General features: G+C 49.8%; 1 protein-coding gene across 3 annotated transcripts; it reads right to left on the bottom strand.

Annotated features, from left to right (window-relative positions):
* Positions 1–18: 18 nt before the first annotated feature.
* tnfrsf19 (tumor necrosis factor receptor superfamily, member 19) lies at positions 19–15,588 on the bottom strand. Of its 3 annotated transcripts, none has more exons than XM_086215492.1 (10): positions 15,416–15,588; positions 14,982–15,064; positions 14,415–14,531; positions 10,275–10,453; positions 9,245–9,330; positions 4,347–4,511; positions 3,279–3,404; positions 2,394–2,496; positions 1,685–1,911; positions 19–687 (listed from the first exon to the last, which is right to left on the bottom strand). In XM_086215492.1, exons 2-10 carry the CDS (start codon positions 15,036–15,038, stop codon positions 683–685), a joined length of 1,065 nt encoding a protein of 354 aa, XP_086071618.1. In that variant the 5' UTR covers positions 15,039–15,064; positions 15,416–15,588; the 3' UTR covers positions 19–682. The 3 variants fall into 3 exon arrangements, with proteins under 3 accessions (XP_086071618.1, XP_086071617.1, XP_086071616.1); XM_086215491.1 differs by having other exon boundaries at positions 3,279–3,407; positions 15,136–15,587; XM_086215490.1 differs by having other exon boundaries at positions 3,279–3,407; positions 15,416–15,587.
* Positions 15,589–17,361: the final 1,773 nt, after the last annotated feature.

Here is a 17,361-nt window from a genome sequence, read left to right as displayed (position 1 = left end):
GCATTTTTCAGTACTTGTTCGAGTGGTTTATTTACAAACATGTCAAATACGTATGTGATGAAGAAATGAGGACTCGCGTCCAAGGACAGAAGTGGGAGAACAAAGGCCAACGTTTGTCATGTGTGATACAAAAATATGAAGCTATTTACTATTTTACAGTATCTACAACACAGCAATCACTGGAACAGTCCTCTTGTTCCAGGTTAGCAAGATTGTCTTCCACGTGCAACAGAATTTGACTTGATTTTTTTTTTCTTCCCACCTCAATTTTTACACACACAAGCTTCATAACACCTGCTGCGTGTGTGTGTGTGTGTGTGTTCTCCTACATCATGCCAGACGGATCTCTTAGATTCACGCCAGTTGTAAGTCAATGCTCCCCGGCGTTTGAACTTCATTTGATCTCCTGGGCCAGCGAGTTCGCCCTCCCTCCATGTTGTTTGCCCTCATGCTTTGATTTTCCTCAGCGCTGCTTTTCTCTACATGTATGTACACATTCTAGTGGGACCCTTGGGCGAGGGGCTCCAGGTCAGCTGCAAGCACTTCAAAGAGGCGCTGTGACCACACTTGAGAGGAGGAAGAGGAGGAGGAGAAGGAGGACAGGCCAGTAATCTGAAACGGGATCTGCTGTTGCTGAGTCCAGGGTGGTTTAAGGGTGGAACACGAGCCAAAGAAATCCGTGTCATCCTGGCGAGAGAACAGGAAGAGGAACACGGACATGCGGTGATTAGTGACATAGCTGGTTGTTGGCAGGCTGGGATCCGACTTTAAACAGGATAGTCTTGTCTACATCAAAGAACTGCTGCTGTCTCTTGTTTCTTTCACCAGCTGCTACACACACACTCACACTCCTCCAGCTATCCTTGTTGGGACATTACACCAACTTACACCCCTTTCTCACAGCACACACCTGCTTACGCGCAGGTTTTTCTGACCCCAGTTAGCCTGCTAATAAAAGCCCATTCCCACCTTGCATCATGTCGGATGACGCAAACGTTCCAGAACAGCGGCGGAGTGACGCATCTCACACTTGTGTACCATCTTAGGATGGCGGTAAAAGCAGCATGGAGGAAAATGATGGAGTCTCCCTTGTATTTTATACCATAATCTGTTTTTCAAACTTAACACGTTCGGGCATCACTGCCTGAATTTGTTGGAGAATTTTTGGCTGAGAAGACAAAAAAAAACTGCAGAGAGAACCCGGGTGTCAGTGGGAACGAGGCTTTACATTCGTAGCAGCCAATTGAACCTCAGATGGAACATTCTGATGCGTGAGGATGGTCTTAGGTTCTTGAGGTCCTGATAAGGTTAGTGTTTACACCAGAAGAGGACACTAAAACCCTCTCTCGCTCTCTCTCATACACACACACACACACACACAGAGCAGTCCATAAAAGGGAACCCTGAGCAGCAGGAACTTTCCTGTAGATGCAGCAGCTACAAAGAATCTTCCAGTTGTGAACATCTGCAGTTGTTTGCACGATACACTCAAAGAGGGAGGGGCCATATTTCAACTTAAGCAGTTTGCTTTTGTGGCTCCAAACTATTTGAGAATCCGTTTGCTCAGAGGCAGTGTGACGTTCTGAGGGAGTGTCCCAACACACTCCTGAATCCATTAATCATTCCCTCCAGCAGGTTCCTGTTTGCCCTCTGTGTTTTGCACGTTAGCCTGATGTCACCTCACCCTCCAGTGGCTTCTGCTTGGCAGGAGCTGCATCTGCCACGACTCCACCGCAGCTCGTCCTCTCGCCCCGCGCCCCTCGCTCCTCCTCCTCGTCCTCCTCTCTCTTCGGTCCCCCTGCAGGTTGCGGGCTGCGGCTGAAACATTCGGAGCTCCCCGTCATCATCTCAGAGGTTTCTGGATGTCCCGCCAGCTGCGGGGAGGCGGCCTCCTCGTCCTGGTTTGCATTTCTGGCGAGTGTCAAAGAGCGGAGCTGTGGTTACTGTTCTCAGCCCCTCCCTGTGATTATTCACTTTCATGCGAGATGCCTCTTTGTTCTCCTCACTTCAAAGAATCAAAATAACTGAGTGCAATATGTCTCCACCTTGAACAGCTACAGAGCAGAGGAGACTGGTGCTGACCTGCCTGTTGTTGCCAGGCTAATCGCGACTTCAGCCTCCTTCATTCTCAGGCTACCAACAAATGTGTTTACTTCCTGTTTAACAGCTTCACCTGCTGAGCCACAACTCACTTCCATCAGAGTGGAATGAAATTTTGCCCCTGAGTCTAGTTTTGTTGTTGTTTACCAGAGGTTAATATTGAGATTAGCAGCTAGCTTCTGCTTCTGAGGAGGAGGCGGTGGAACACTGCTGGGTGTTATGGTTTCCAGGAGGAACAAAGTACCAGAGTAATGAATGTAACTCGGCTGTGTTATATGTCGGTGGTCTCTCACTTGTCACTCAGACTGGTCTGAGACTGGAAGCGACTGTTGTCCCGGCTCCGTCTCAGACTGCAGTTCTTATCACAGCACAGAGGTGGGATCAGGTGGACCGGACCTGAGAGAGACAGGCACGTTAAAAAAAACTCCATCTGAAATATTCCTTGGGAGACAGACGGACTTTTATCTTTACAGTCATCAGAGACGGAACTGAAGAAGCTTCTTGGGTGAGAGGCGAAACATCTTCACTTACAAGAGGTGAGTCCAGTTTCCTCAACTGATTATTCTAGAGAATCAGAGACTGTGGTGTCTGTGGCTTTAGCAGCAGTTACTGTGAGGTACAGCACGTCTGACACTACAACAACAGCACGGTATGCGTTGACTTCAAGGAACACGGTAACTTTTGGTAAAAATGCATATTTGCCATCCTCCCGAAGAGCTGAGACCTACAGAGACTGTCTGACTGCTAGTTAGCTTAGCACAATGAATGGCAGGCTTTGGGAAGTGTTAGCATCAACTAGCTCAGGTTGGGGCTGGTGGCTTGTCCAGAGGTAATCCTCCTCATCCTCCCTGACAAAGCCAGCCATGGTTCTTCTAGTAGTTGACAATTGTTTGCTGTTGCTGCATCAAATCACTGCGCCCAGACAGGAAAGTAGTTCCGGCTACGTGTCTGACGTAAACGTACAACATCTCATCATTTTAAATGATCACATTAAGGGGATCCACAACCTTTGTTAGATTATTGCAGGCTGAGACTTTTTTGAGAAAAGTGTATGTGAGGAATTTTGACAGGAGTATGCTAACTCTGCCCATCCACTTCCATTCATTGTGCTAAGCTAACTAGCATGGGTCTCAGCTCCCAAATGCACACAGGAGAGAAGGGTCTAGGGGAGAACCTACCGCAGGCGTGTCCGGGGCCCAGGTGGCACTGGCAGCAGGGTCTCTGGGGGAAGTCGTGGAGCCAGCGAGGGTCCAGGCAGGACAGCTCTGCCCCACCGTACGGACAGTCCTGGGACCTGAGAGACACTGCTGAGGAAACATGTTGGAGCAGTCAATGACAAGATGGCTACAAATAACCTGCAGGTGTGTGACGTGAGAGATTCTGATCACAGGCTGAACATTTAGACATTTGCCAACATTCATAGCTGCATTTAACCAAAGAGGACGCCAACCCAAACCTTGTAAACAATTTTCAAGGTTTCGAGGCGGGAGTGGAGAACTCTCAGTGCCGTTGGTGCGTATCTGAGTGAACCTACTCTGCTTTACAGCCCTCAGCGGATTAAAATTCCTCCATATAATTCAAAAACTAACTGCGTATGCGTTGCGTATTGGCGTGGGTGAGGGAGAGGAGTGTGTTTGCACGGAGTGAAACAACCGACGAAGCACAACTGCCAACGGTACCTCCTGCCCCACGCCGTGTGGGTTTTCTTATTTTCGGCGAGCTGACCCTGGAAACGTGACGTCATTAACTCTCAGCCTGGGGACACATCATTCTTTAGCATTTTTAGCTTCAAGTGTGCTGCTGGGGATACACGTTCCCACAAATATACAACAGCAGGGTTTTAATAACACTTGAGAACCTGACAGACGTGCTGTATGTGTAGCAACCAGAGAGCCGTGCAGTCACACTCACCAGCTGTAAATACTCATAACTTACCGAGGTTCCCCAACAGTAAAGTTTACACTCAAAGAAGCTTGCTGTCTATTGCAGGATCAGCGTGCAGCAGGGAACGATGAGCTTTCCACTTTTTTTTTTTAAAACGTCCACAACTTCAATCCACTTTATTTAGAAAGGACATTTCCTAGACAACAAGGTTAGCAAAGCGCGCCACAACAAATCAAAGTAGCAACAGAATCACCTCAGACCATTTAAAGTAAATGAGACGTGCAGTTCAAGACACACACAACTCACACAGCTCAGCTGAACCGTTGACACGTGTGACGGTGCGTTCAGGTGTTGTGACTCACCGCTGGGTTTCTTCTCCAGCAGCTGTCTCTTACAGTAGATGACACACAGCACCAGCAGGGCCAGCAGCACGGTGGCCAGGGCGCTGCAGATCACCGCCGCCAGCGCCATGTCCCGCGGGCTGGTGACCACGGCGGGCAGCGGCACCAGGTTCACACGGCCGGTACCTGCAGCGCAGCAACACGCATGGTGTTCATAGCAGGTCAGACATCAGTAGAGACTTTGACATGAGGGAGCAACACATGATGTTAGCGTGTAAAAGATCCAGACGGTTCGTCGTCCTCCTGATTAGTTCTTCCTCTGTGTGTGTGTGTGTGTGTGTGTGTGTGTGTGTGTACATGTGTGTGTACATGTGTGTGTACACGCACTACTGTTTTGGCCTCTTCTGGCCTCGGGAATGTTGCTCATTCTACAAGTTCCAACACAGAACCTGAGGGTTTGATAGGGTTTGATATCCCAGCGTCAGACTGTAGTTCAGCCTCAGGTGTGGTCGTCGAGTCCCGATTCATCATCCTGACGTGAACGTCAAACTCGTGGACGTCACGGGGACATGAAGAAGCTCTGTTAGTGAGGCTGAAGACTGCAAACCCAGCAACATCGTGGCCACTTGCTCAACCCAAACAGCACCAAACTCTTTCAGCGCCGCGACCTCTCCACCGGTTAAGAGTTCTCAGTAGGTTTTTGGAACAGCGGCAGAACTTTGAGCAGCCATGACAGCAAAGTAATGAGTCTGGTGGAGCATTTCGTGCACATGCAGCATCAAAAAAACATTACAAGTAAAACTTAAATTAGTTCAGATAAAAGTATTCATGAGCCCACAAAATGAACTAAACGTAACTTTTCAAACCCTGCAGAGAAAAGCGTCTCGATCTCAGCTGAAGCTGAGTTTTGATTGACTGCAGCTACAAATGACGAATGAAGTCTCAGAAGCGGAGCTGCTTGTCCCTCCTGGACTCTCCTGGACTCTCCTCGACCCGGAGCCCCTGCATTCCTAAACCAAGAGACATTTCTCTTCCAGCCTCAACCTACTTGTCCCGGTCATTATCGATTATCAATAATTAAATATGGCGGTGAAGGTTAACACAGAGCAAACAACAGAAGGCCGAAAACTAGATTTCTGAAGAATATAGTGTTTGCTTTGCAGGACATTAATCACAAAGAGAAGCTTTTCACAACCAAGAGCTCTTTGTTACGCAATGTAAACATTACTTTAGCTTTGGGCTCTTTTTATCGTGCCAGGTAGGGGAAAAGTATTTTAACATTCCTTCTGAGAAGAAAAGACAAACTCAGCGCAGTGATCAACTCTGTTTGATCTGAACGGCACCATAAAGGAGCAATTTAACACAACCAGCGCTGAAAGTAATGATGTCAGAAACATGACTTATTACTTGTCATTGGTAAACAAAAAATGCCATGTTTGAGTGCCAGAGCTTTAAAACTGTCACGGCTGCCGACAAGCAGACGCAGCTAAAATAGTCAGTCAGGGTGTCGGCCGGCGTGCAATCGGCGAACAAAACATCTCCCACTCAGGACGAACAGCACGAAGACAAGGACGAGGCGAGGCCGTGTTCTCAGCTGCAGAGCGTCCCTCTTTAGACGGACGCTCTGCAGTCGCGGTTGTGACAACTGATGATTGTGTTCGAGGGTGTTCCTCATTGTCAAGGTCAAATTCAATCAATCCGGTGGGAACATCATCCGCGCTGGGACACAAAGGCGGCCTGTTATCAGGAGCCCAGCAGCTGCAGCAAACACAGATAAACACTGGTCCATTGAGGAGAGCTCACCTGCTGATATTATCTCCTCACTAACCGAGCCAATAAACCGCAGCCTTTCAGAGACTCGCTGCCTGTTGACTTTAGGAATGCCACACACTCCAAATAAAAAAGGCACTACTTTATCCTGCTCTGTCGTCTTTACCAACCCTTTAAAAAGCCCCCAGCAGACCTGAGAGCAGTTGTACCCTGAACAATGACTACGAGTGCCGTTAGTGGTATTTTCTACTTTGTGTAAAAGTATTCTTAACGGTTGAAAGCTCTCACCACACGTGTGAAGAAGAGGAGAAGCCTTTTCATTCTCTGAGTGCCTTCAGGAATTGAGGAAGACGTATTGGAGTCACTTGACTGTGTTCAATATTCTTCATCGAAAACTGCGTGTGCCTTGGCGATTCTACATCTCTCGATTATTGCAACAGCAATCTCAGATCAGTTCTGGTCAGCATGATGATCTTGGTCATAAAATGAAAGTTAGCTTCCAGTTACCAGAGTTTGGTTGTTGTTGTTTTTAATAACAAAATATGAATAATAATGATGAAAGTGTCACGGCTCCAGGTGAGAGGAAGCAGTGGATCCTGCAGACATGGAGCCTGAAGTCGTTCATTCCTTCCTTGCAGGAGAGTTCTGAGCGGTTTCGTCTCAGACGTGTCAGTAACGGATCCGTGTTCAGCATTCTTTGGAAATGAAGTCGAAGTGAACGTGTCTGTTGGGATGATTGATAACATCCAAAAGTCAAACAGCCACTTTATTGTGTTTGCGGTAAAGATTTCACAATCATCACATCCTCCCAGTGGCAGCAGCAAACCCTGCTAATGCAGATTTGTGGTTTGATGATTGCCTGATGACCCGGTTCAGACAGGAGAAACCGATCTCGTCAGCCGCTGCAACATTTTGGGCTGTTTGATCACTGGTAGACGCGGCGGTCCTGAGTACTTCCTGTCCTTTGCCAACTTGTGATTTAATGAACCTTTGAGGCCAGTCGGCGGGTGCAGGAGAGAATCCTGGGAGGATGTGTTCTCTGCAGCAGGGGATCAACTGTTGGGGTTATCGGGTTTGTCCAATCATGTTTCTGCTGGCTCGAGGATGAGGAGGAACAGAAGCTGAGCTGGGACTCCCTCCCTCCGAGAGATACAACAAATGCTCACCAGAAGATGAAACGTGTGTGAATCCAGTTGGAAGTTCAGGCACAACACCAGCGGCGAGGATGTGTGTGTGTGTGTGTGTGTGTGTGTGTGTGTGTGTGTGTGTGTGTTGGTGGATACTGGTCAGATCTACCGTGACAGTGAAAAACTCCAGCAGATGAAACACATTAGAGGCTGAAGGAATCCATAAAACACAATCTCATTTTTACTTGGCTCCAAAAAGCCACTGGGGGAACAAGAGGAGAAAAAAAGGAGGGGCGGTTTAAGATTTACAGTCCACGCCAGACGGCGACTACCTCTCCCCTGCACAGCTGCACTGCTGCCCCAGGCCAGTGTGGCCTATTAGACTGATCTGCCCTTTAAGTTTTCACCACCCTCCTCGAGATAACACTGGAGCAGGACTTTCAAACATTTGGAAATGCTCCACGAGAGTCCCCGCAGGACCTAACTGCCAGCTATGTTCTCAGACACAATGGCGGTTTTGTTTTGCAGGCGTCCTCCTGCATCAGATGGGGAGGCTGCGTGGATAGACAGTGGGAGGCCAGTTTTCCAAAAGCTGGTGTTCTTTTCCACAAAGCTACTTGCAATGCAAAGAAAAGAAAGTCTTGATATTTTGATTGGGGCTGATTTGAGCAAAGAGCACACAAATGTTTGGAGCTGTGCGATATCCCAGAGCTGTCTCCTTTCATTTAACACGTGGGTGCTAAACCTGGCCGCGGCAGCTCTGATGCTAACGCTGCCAAAATCCTCCTCCCAAACAGCTGCAGCTTCCACCGCCATCAAGAAGTCACACTCAATTACCGCGAGTATAAGTTCACTCGCCGCCTTGTTTTATGTGGAAACCTGAAATCATAAGGTCGGACTAAAACTGCCTCTAATAGCCGGAAGTTGATTGTTTGAGCGGCCTACTGGAATGTGAGCTGGGCTCTCTGAGTGCACTGTAACACACCTCCTGCCTCCTTTGTGGATTTGCACAAAAGGTAATAAATTCCGCTGCTTAAAGCAGCGCACTGGCTGCCATGTTTACTCTGGTGTTGCAATAAAAACATGTAGAACAGCGGCGGTTTTATAAAGATGCTATTGTGACACTGTGAGTTATCAATGGAGGTTTTGTTCTCGGAGGTGTGCTGGTTTAATCCAAACTGGGTGCTGAAAACCAGTGACATGTTCTGAGCCAATATAATCCAGTGTTGGCAAATCCACTATTATGTCAGTGGTTTCCATTTCAGCTTTTCAACTGCTCCTCTTGTAAACCCCTGCATTTCTTAGCCCATCCGGCGTGGCTGCTGGTGCGGCTCCGTGAATGGAGCCCAGTCTGCTGCTCCCGCCTGCTCCGGGGCCATGTACTGGCATGTTGTGTGTGCTCGGGCTTTACGCTGCTACAGTTGCCTGCATTTCGGTTCCAGTGGCATCAGGACAGTTCCAAAGTGATGTTTGCTTTGAGACCTTTGTGTTCCTGTTGTTTCGTCTGAAAAGATCTGGTTTTATGAGCTGGCTTCAACAGGCTGTGTTCATTCATCACCACAGGCGAGGGAACCAGGATCCTTTCAGGGAAGTTTCACTGGTTTTACTGGTCTGGGGGTTAAGAGATGCTGCATGTTGCTGCAGGCTATCCAAATTTGATGCAACAATACCGACATGTTTTTCATATCAGCCTTTATGTCGCGGTGTGTTTTGGAACTGTTTTGTTCACATCTCACCATAAAATACCGGCGAGCAGCGACACTTTCATCTTCTTCTTCTTCTTAATTACCAAACACACTCAAAAATAGAGGTGCCAGTGTCAGCCAGCACTTTCAAAACTGCAGCTGTCAGTGCAGAACTTTCCATGTGTTGTGATACCGTTTCCATGTGCAGGAGGTTTGGGTACTGAACTTTAGAGAGCAATGGCAGGCTTCCAATCCTGTTGGACTCTCAGGGGTTAACAGAGAACGCCGCTGATGTTGGACCAACAGTCAGAGGAGGTAACAAAGCAAAGGTACTTACAGTGAGGCTCATATTGAGGCGGCGGGTCCCCACAGGGTATACATTCCATGTCTTGGAAACCACTTAATTTGGTCTTCCTGTAATAACTGTTGAGGACACAAATCATGGATGTTGTCATGAACACGAGGTCTGATATTGTGAGGTGTAAAATGACGAGCAGCACACAGACTCAGCTCACAGTATCTCATATTTCATATTCTTGTTCGGGTCCTTGAATGTATTTACATCCAGCAAACCGTCATCTTGTGAATTGTCGCCTTCGGACTTCCCTCCGTTCTCTTCCCTGCCCAGCTACTCGCGACGATTCAGGAACGGAATCTCAACGTTTCCCTCGGCTTCATGATAAATTCTTTGGCCCAATATGGGTTGTTTGTACTGTGTACTACAGTTATGACAAACGCCGTGTTTTTGTCATCGCAGGTCACGTCGCAGGTTGTTTTCGAAGTAGCAGCGGATGACAGGCTGCAGGTGACTGGCAGGTGTTGCCACGTCAACCAGGAGCTTAGAGGGAGATTTCACCCAGAAAATGTGGACTTTGCCTTTCAGTGACTGACCGTTTTCACGTTTTTCCCTCTGTGTGACTTCCTCCCAGCAGCCACACGTTATTAGCTAGAAGCTAAAATGGCCACCGACTGTTACCAACATCATAACTGTCCAAAAACCTCCATTTACAAACTCTCAAATGCTGCGGTTTAATCCAGCACAATGTTTGTGGATTACCGAGTGTACAGCTGGATGAGGAATACATGGATTATCACAGCCCAACGGACATTTTTGATCGCTATGCTGTCGCTCTCCAATCAGCTTCAAGCTAAAAATATGTGGCTGCCATTTGTCTGAAGTTTGACATCAGCATGAACACCTTTTTCCTCTGGAGCTCAAGCCCCCGTAACAGTGAGTCACTGAGAGGTAAATTCCCCTTTTGGGGGGGAATTCGGCTTCAGGATTAAATGTCGTGCGCTGTTCCTCCTCCTCAGCAGACGCTTCTTGAAATGTCTTTTTTGAATTATTACTGCGTTTGTACGCTCACCCCGGCAGGCACTCGCCACACACAGCGTTACTGGTGGTGGAGCAGTTGGCCTTCTGGAAGCGGTTGATGAGTCCACAGTCCAGGCAGGGTTTGCACTTCTGCAGGCTCCGGTCCTCCTTGAAGCGGCTGGTCCGGCAGGGCACGCACCGGGCATCCTCTCCATAACCAAAGCCACATTCCTGGTGGGATTAAAGCAAGAAATACACCAAGTAAGAGGTGGGGTTGGTGGTTTGGGGAGATATGCAGCTGGTGACAAAAAGGCTTGAATGTGGAGTACCGGGGGTCTGGAATTAAAGAATGATCTTGGCTCGCAGGATCAGAGGGGAACAATGGCCTGCCTCCTTAGAGAGTCCATCTTACACTGGCAAAAATCTCCCTGACTCTCTCAACATGAATGAGCGGCCTTCCGCTGCAAGACCCAGAAAGGCCAGACATTTGAATGATAAAGGCTCTGAGGGACACCCACTGTTGTATTATTGCAAGTTTATTGCTGCATGTTTGAGTGACTCCCTCTCCAAGCAGCCCCAGCAAGTCTCCCGTTGATTGAGAGGCCAGCAAGCAAAGGAAACGCTTGAGGAAGAGGACAAGGATTACGGAGAGGTATACGGAGAGAGCCAGATGAATACTCTTTGTGTTGTGCAGCTGAAAGTACACTTAAAAGCACAGCTTCCCTCCGCCGTGTGACTGATCTAATTATGCTAAACCACCATTTGAGTTTTATTGCACCTGAACGGAGCCAACACCAGGACGGGGGAGGAGGTTCTGAAGGGGATCACTCAGGTAGAACTGCTGAAAATGTTCTGAGAATGTTAGGAGCAATTTGATGGAACTGAGCAGAACGTTCCTCCTCAACCTGAATATCCTACAGATGTTTGTTGAGGAATGTGGCAGAATGTAGAGTCTTCATTTCTCAAACATACTCAAGCATGCGATCCGACTGGAACGTTATTTATCCTTTCAATGTTCTTTACAAGTTCACATTAAAGCATTTTCTTCCTGGTCATGAGAGCTGGGGAGGAGGAGGCCTGAATGTGCACATTTTCCGGTCAAAGTATTCAAAGGCACGTCATTTATTCCTCCTTTTCATCTCTCCGGAGAAACCGACCATGTTTTGAATCCAGATGTGCGTTTTAGTCGTGTTTTTGTGTTTTTTTTCTAACTGTCTCTCAGTCGCAGCCCGGACGACAACCTGACAAGAAACCAACCGACAGCTGATCTTACTGTTCAGCATCATGAGTGAGAGGGATGACATCATACGTTCTTTATCAAGTGCCGGGGGGACGCAGATGAACGGGGGGGGGGCTCATATATCATTAAAGTGAAGGTCAGCTTCAAACAGGACGTCTCTCTCTCTCCTCTCTTCGCTCGTGTCCCGTTTCACTGCCCGGGCACGCAGTCATGCTGGAATGTGGGCACAAGTGTCTGGTATGGGGGCTGGGAAGCAGGCTGGCAGGAAATATAAAGGGCCGTTAGAAGCGAGGATGTGATCGAGTGATGGCACCGCCGAGTCGGGACAGAGAGAAGAATCTGGTCCCTGCAGCCAAACACGTGTGAGGCTGACATTGAGCCCTGGTTCAGACCTGGACCCGAGGTGCACCAGTTAGGGCTGGACTACTGCAGCTGTTGTTATGAGCTCTCCATATAAGGCAGTGGAAAGTGGAGGTGGGGGCGGAGGGAGGGAGGGGAGGAGGGAGGGAGGAAAGAGAAAAAGAGAGAGAAACAGAGAGGGGGTGGTTGATGAGTGATAAAGAGGGGAAAGGAGGAATTAGGAAGAGTTATCTGCCAGCAAGAGAAAGCAGCTCAGTGCAGGCAGGAGATGCAGGATAGAGCGACCCAGTGTGGGGGGGGGGGTTCTCGCAGTGGTTCTGTGACCCACTTCCACATGAAGCAAGGGGCCCACTGAGGATTCATCCCCTCTAAGTGCGGCCCTGGCACCGGCTCTGACTGAGGGGCACCACATGGCAGCGCTGGGGCTCATAGACGGGACCAGGTCAGAGCACAAAAATAAAGGGAGCGCTGGGTCTACGTCTGCCCCCCCCCCCCCCCCCCCCCCAGGCAGCGCAGGACAGCAAAGCTCAACAGATGTGAGACCGAGTGAGACCAGCTCACCGGCCACATGAAGAAAGTCTGCACTAAAAAGGTCGAGATGTCCTCAAAAACCCAGCAGATTGGATTCTGGGTGAGGGGATTTCTCCCCTCACCCAGAATCCAAGTCGAGGCTTCACATTTATCTCCTGATCACGTCTGGGTGAGACTGCCAAGCATAACAGCAGTGTGTGCTGACGGGGTGGGGGGCTGGCCTGCGACCAGCCTGTTCAGACACAGATATTTCTGAGATTAAGAGGGAATCACAAGGGGGAGGCAGGTCATCTGATCGGGTCGTGGAACAAAGCTGAGCACAATGAGGGTGAGCTGTTCCCTCTCGCTCCCTCGCTAACCTGGCTCCTTCGGAGATTTGAAAAACGCAGCTAACATCTGGCTAATGCCAGTCTTCAGCTCCTCACGTGCCTCCAGATGTGCCGGTGGTGTCGCTGACGGAGGAAACGTTCCAGTCTGGCTACGCACGTCGAGATGTTGACACATCAAACTGGTGTTTCTGCCTCTTTGGTCACTGGCAGTTTTCCAACGTGTTCAGGAGAGAAATCCATCCGCTCTCCTTCATGCTTGACACACCACACAACTAAGAGGCTTTTCACTGAACAAATGAAGGACAGAGTGAAATGTGGTGCTGAGAAAGAAAAGAGTAAGTGGCTGTGTTGGATGTTCCCTGTGTGGGTGGTTCTTTTAGCCACAGTTAGTGTGGAGGGGCTAATTGATGTTCGTCAGCCCGCCTCCAGTGGCTTCCAGAGGCAAACTTCCAGAGCAAACTGAGGCGCATTCCTCTGGGATCTCTATGGCAGCTGCACAGAGGGACTCCAAAAGTCGGCTTCCCTCCCAACAGTCAGAATACGGACAGATCGTCTTGGTAACAGAGCTCAAAAACCAGAAGTTGTTCTCTGGGAAACTTTCTCTGAGCGCAGGCCTCGGCCTCCGCTGTGAGCCGGCGTCCCGCTACCTTCACAGAAAGAATGAGGCAGCCAATTATTAACCAGGACCCCAGGGTGGCGGCAGCATTCATGCCTGTTCAGCTGGCAGAGGAACACGAGGACTACCGAAGCGTGTTGCCGACCACAGCGTGCATGTCTGTGTGCGCTGAGATTAGAGGCAACTGGGCTTCAATGCATGTGTGCAGCAGATGTCAATGGGACTTTTTTCACCAGCGCTCAAAGAGCGTAAATCCATTAAAAGTCAGTTTACCAGCAGAAGAAAGTGGAAACACACAAACGCAGTCATTGACTGAACGATTCCTCATCCTACCGTGACTCGTTCGGCCCAGTCTGTGTATTTGAACTACATTAATAACATCCATGTACTCTCACCAGGGCCGTTCGCAGGAATCGGGGCTCTTCAGTTTTACATACTGCCATTATTTTTGGCTGATGTTGCAAAGTTGTCACGTTTTCAGCCTTTCTTTTCGTGACTGTGCATTACGGCTACGTTTCGATTGATTTCCCAGCCTCGCCGGAACGAATCTGACCTAAAGAGATGGTTTCAGACTGGAGAGTCTGCACCTGGAGTGAGGAGAGGGACCAGGCTCCCTGAATCCCAGATAATAAGTTTACACTTTACTCAGCCTTGAAGCCAGGAAAACCTCTCCTTACCGACCTGAACTCATTCTGTGTTTGTACCAAGCTCATAAAAACTAAGACCAAGGTGGCGGAACAAACTGTGTCATTAGCAACGGGGAGAGCAGCAGGGCTGCAGCAGCGGAGACAATGAGCGGGACCGGGTGCAGTGGGGGGGGAAACAATGGAGGCTTTTCAGCCACAGAAGGTCAGAAGTATGGGTGTGACTGATTAAAGACGGGCTGGTGTTCTACAAACGCTAACAACAGCCTGGCTGTTCTCTGCATGAAAGAGAGGAAGTAATAAATAATGTTGCTTCCCTGGATGAGATAGAAATGTTCTCGCAGTGACGCCGGGCTGCTGCGGTCCCAGCCGGTGAACAAGGTTCGCTTTGGTTTGTGTTCACCACTGACAAAGCTGGGTCAAAGCCCCTGAGACAACACGCCACTTCCAGCTCCTTCTGCTTCTTTCCCACCTTTGAGAGCTCCTGTCCCGCATCGCACTGCTTGCAGGGTCTGCAGCTCCCGGAGCGGTCCCGGTACTCCTGCTCCCTGCACTCTCGGCTCTCCTCCTCCGCCCTCGCCTCCGGAATCTGACGGGGACAGTAAGAGAGATTCCTGCGTTTCATCACCGCTTTCATCCATGGGGCAGAGTGAATCCAGAGCTGCCTTCCATAATTATACTAGTTCAAGGGGATCACCCCCCCCCCCCACACACACACACACACACACCCCAGCCTGCTGAAAACAAGTCTGACACTGTTGAGATGAGATAAGATGGAACTGATGATCTCTGTGGGGAGGTTGCTAAATTGCAGCAGCAGAATCTGAGTCACAAACCACAACACAGGGAAGCCGAACCAGAGAGAAGAATCCACCCTGCAGGGTGGCGACGGATCGGGATCCCGTCAGATCGCTTCGACTGCAAACTCCTAAGGAAAACTCAAGATAAAGTTGGAAGTCTCTCTCGCCGGGAGAGCGAAATAAAACCGGGTTGTTTTGTGGCTCGCTCTCCTCCCGGATGAGCGCGTTGATGAACTCACCAGGGCTGAAGAAATGACGACCACCAGAGAGACGGCGCGCGCCAGCATCCGGGCCATGTTGATGAGCCGCTTGACGCCAACAGCTGAAAGAACACCAGAGTTATTAAAAGAAAAACACACATCTAGAACCGGTGCCCCCCCCCCTCACACCCACCCGTTAACGGACGCCTTCGCGATGCTTCACGCAACAAAAGGGATGCGGTTCGGGTCCCGCGAGCCCTCAAAAACGCCACAGGTGCTCGGACCCCGACCTCCGCGTCACCGACACCCGGGATTCAGCCGGATTTTTTTCCGCCGTTTTAAGGTCTGAAACGGACCGTAAACTGATAAACGTGTCACCGTTTCTTCTCCGTGTTCTGACTTCAGCTCCGCTCTCGCGCCGCGTCTTTACCGGATCCTACCGAAGAGCAACCCGGACCGTTGGGGAGTCTCACCCGCTAGAACACGAGCGTCCGGGTCCGGAGAGAGCGTCAGACCGGTGAGAGGTGTGGATGGTGCTGTGGGTCCCGCACCGGCCCGCTCAGCATGTCAGCCCCGCAGCTCCAGACCCGCACAACACCAGAAACCACGCAGCCGCTCGAGGACAAACTCAACAGCAGCAGCGCGGACATCAAAAGCGGGGCGGGGGGGGGGCGTGTATCTGATCTGTGATCAGCCAGCAGACATCAAAGCCTCACTCTCACACACACACCGCTGGTGACGTCACGGCTGAACTCCACGTGATCAATAACTGCATCGGTGTTGAAGCCGTCAGCGGTAACCTGGTACTTTTACTCGGGAAGTACACTGAAGCACCTGGTCGAGGTACTCGTACTCTAGTTGAGTACTTTTATCAGTAGGTTGTACTTTTCCCTCTGATTCTAATTTTACGGTCGTAAACTCCCAGAACTCAGTAACCAGCTGCTCTGCTCGGACCCCCAGGTTACGGTTCCGTTGTCTCAGTTCTGACCCATCAGCACAGAACCGGATCATCCTTGTACAGCGATGCTGCAGTGTTACGATGATCACGATTCTGGCTTTGCTCTTTGCATCAGTCCTCCAGGATCTGTCCGCCTCTGGTCCGCCTCCCCCCACAGACACGCATCCAGATGCGGTTCCTGCGATGGGCTCGGTTCTGCAGAGCTCAGATCGGCCTGTTGTCAGCAGAAACAATGTCGCAGGATGTGGTTCTTCCTAGGAGACCCAGGATGTGGACTCCAGAGGGACCACAAGGACAGGACACCCAGACTGGGCTCATTCCTGCAGGGTCTTTAGGCTCCATTCTGACAGTTTTGGGCCCCACTAGTCAGGGTGGAAGTTCTGAGCCAGAAGGTCAAATGAGCCTCCAGAACCCTGCAGTCCTGCCGTTCTGGTCTTAGCACCTCCCCAGTCACTCTCCTGATGAGACTGGACTCGTGACTGGTTCCAGAACTAGCTGCCTGTGCTCAGAGAGGCAGGTGAGTGGTCCCACTCAGGGGGGGCGACTGTCGCTTGGAGCGAGGGTCCCTAACTCAGACTGGTTGTGGGCTGATGGATCCCCTCCTCCTCCTCATGGTTTTATGTGCTGGTGGAAGAGTGACGGAGCTTCATGCTCCGCCTGTACGTGAGGAATGTTGGAGATGGAAGACTGATAACACAGGCGCGTCTTTCTGGCTGAATCCTTCATTTCTGCCTCCAGTGGCCACCGACCCTCCGTCAGTGAGCTGGGCAGCTGAGTTCAGTCCGCCAGGGACTACCGGGCCACCTGGTTCTGGCCCAACAAAGTCCAGACTGCCCGTTTGAGGTGGGAATGGAGCGTAAATATGACCACAACTATGAAACTGACTGACTGCGCTGGGCAGTGAACAAACTGATTAATTATCTCCCGAGCGTGTTTGATGCATTCAACTGACTCCAAAGGGGGGGGGGGGGGGGGAGTTATTAATTCATACACTGAGCTGAGTCACTCAGTGACTCAAACTCTGTTGATATGACAGTTGATTGCTACTTGCAGGTTGAGAACCCAGCGCTGCTCGCCTGTCGATGTGTGACTGAACGAAGGCAAAGCCACAGAGGACAAAAGTTCAACCCTGGAGCGAAAGGAGGCAACCACCGGGCACGTCCGGACGTGTTACACGTCAAATCCAGAAAATCATCTCATTAGTTTTGCCAATGTAAATCTCATTACACCGTTACTGGTGGACATTTTGTCAACTTTTTGTAGGAAACGTGCACTTGATTGATTGATTTCACATTAAAAGTCTGATTCCCATTTGATTAATTTCAGCACATTTTCAAGTTTTGTTCTTCTAATTGGAGTCACGCAAACTATTGTTTTATCTTTCTTAGCCACAGTAAAACAGTCAAATGTCTTTTTTTTTCTTAAGTCAGGTCAAACGTGGACTGATGGCCTGCATGTGAT

This window comes from Aulostomus chinensis, chromosome 10, assembly GCF_037954235.1.
Source record: "Aulostomus chinensis isolate RoL2024-O1b breed Wild chromosome 10, RoL_Achi_v1.0, whole genome shotgun sequence".
Lineage (NCBI taxonomy): Eukaryota > Metazoa > Chordata > Actinopteri > Syngnathiformes > Aulostomidae > Aulostomus > Aulostomus chinensis.
The sequence above is the reverse complement of the archived record's forward strand: the minus strand, read 5'-3'. Positions and strand labels throughout refer to the sequence as shown.

Bases quoted from the DNA above. Each gene is read 5' to 3' on its own strand.
- tnfrsf19 (XM_086215491.1), bottom strand. From the start codon at position 15,038: ATGGCCCGGATGCTGGCGCGCGCCGTCTCTCTGGTGGTCGTCATTTCT. The intron at 10,454-14,414 runs GTGGGAAAGAAG...TAATCCCACCAG, and splicing joins CGGGACAGGAGCTCTCAAAG to GAATGTGGCTTTGGTTATGG. The intron at 1,912-2,393 runs GTGAGAGACCAC...GACACTCGCCAG, and splicing joins CAGACCAGTCTGAGTGACAA to AAATGCAAACCAGGACGAGG.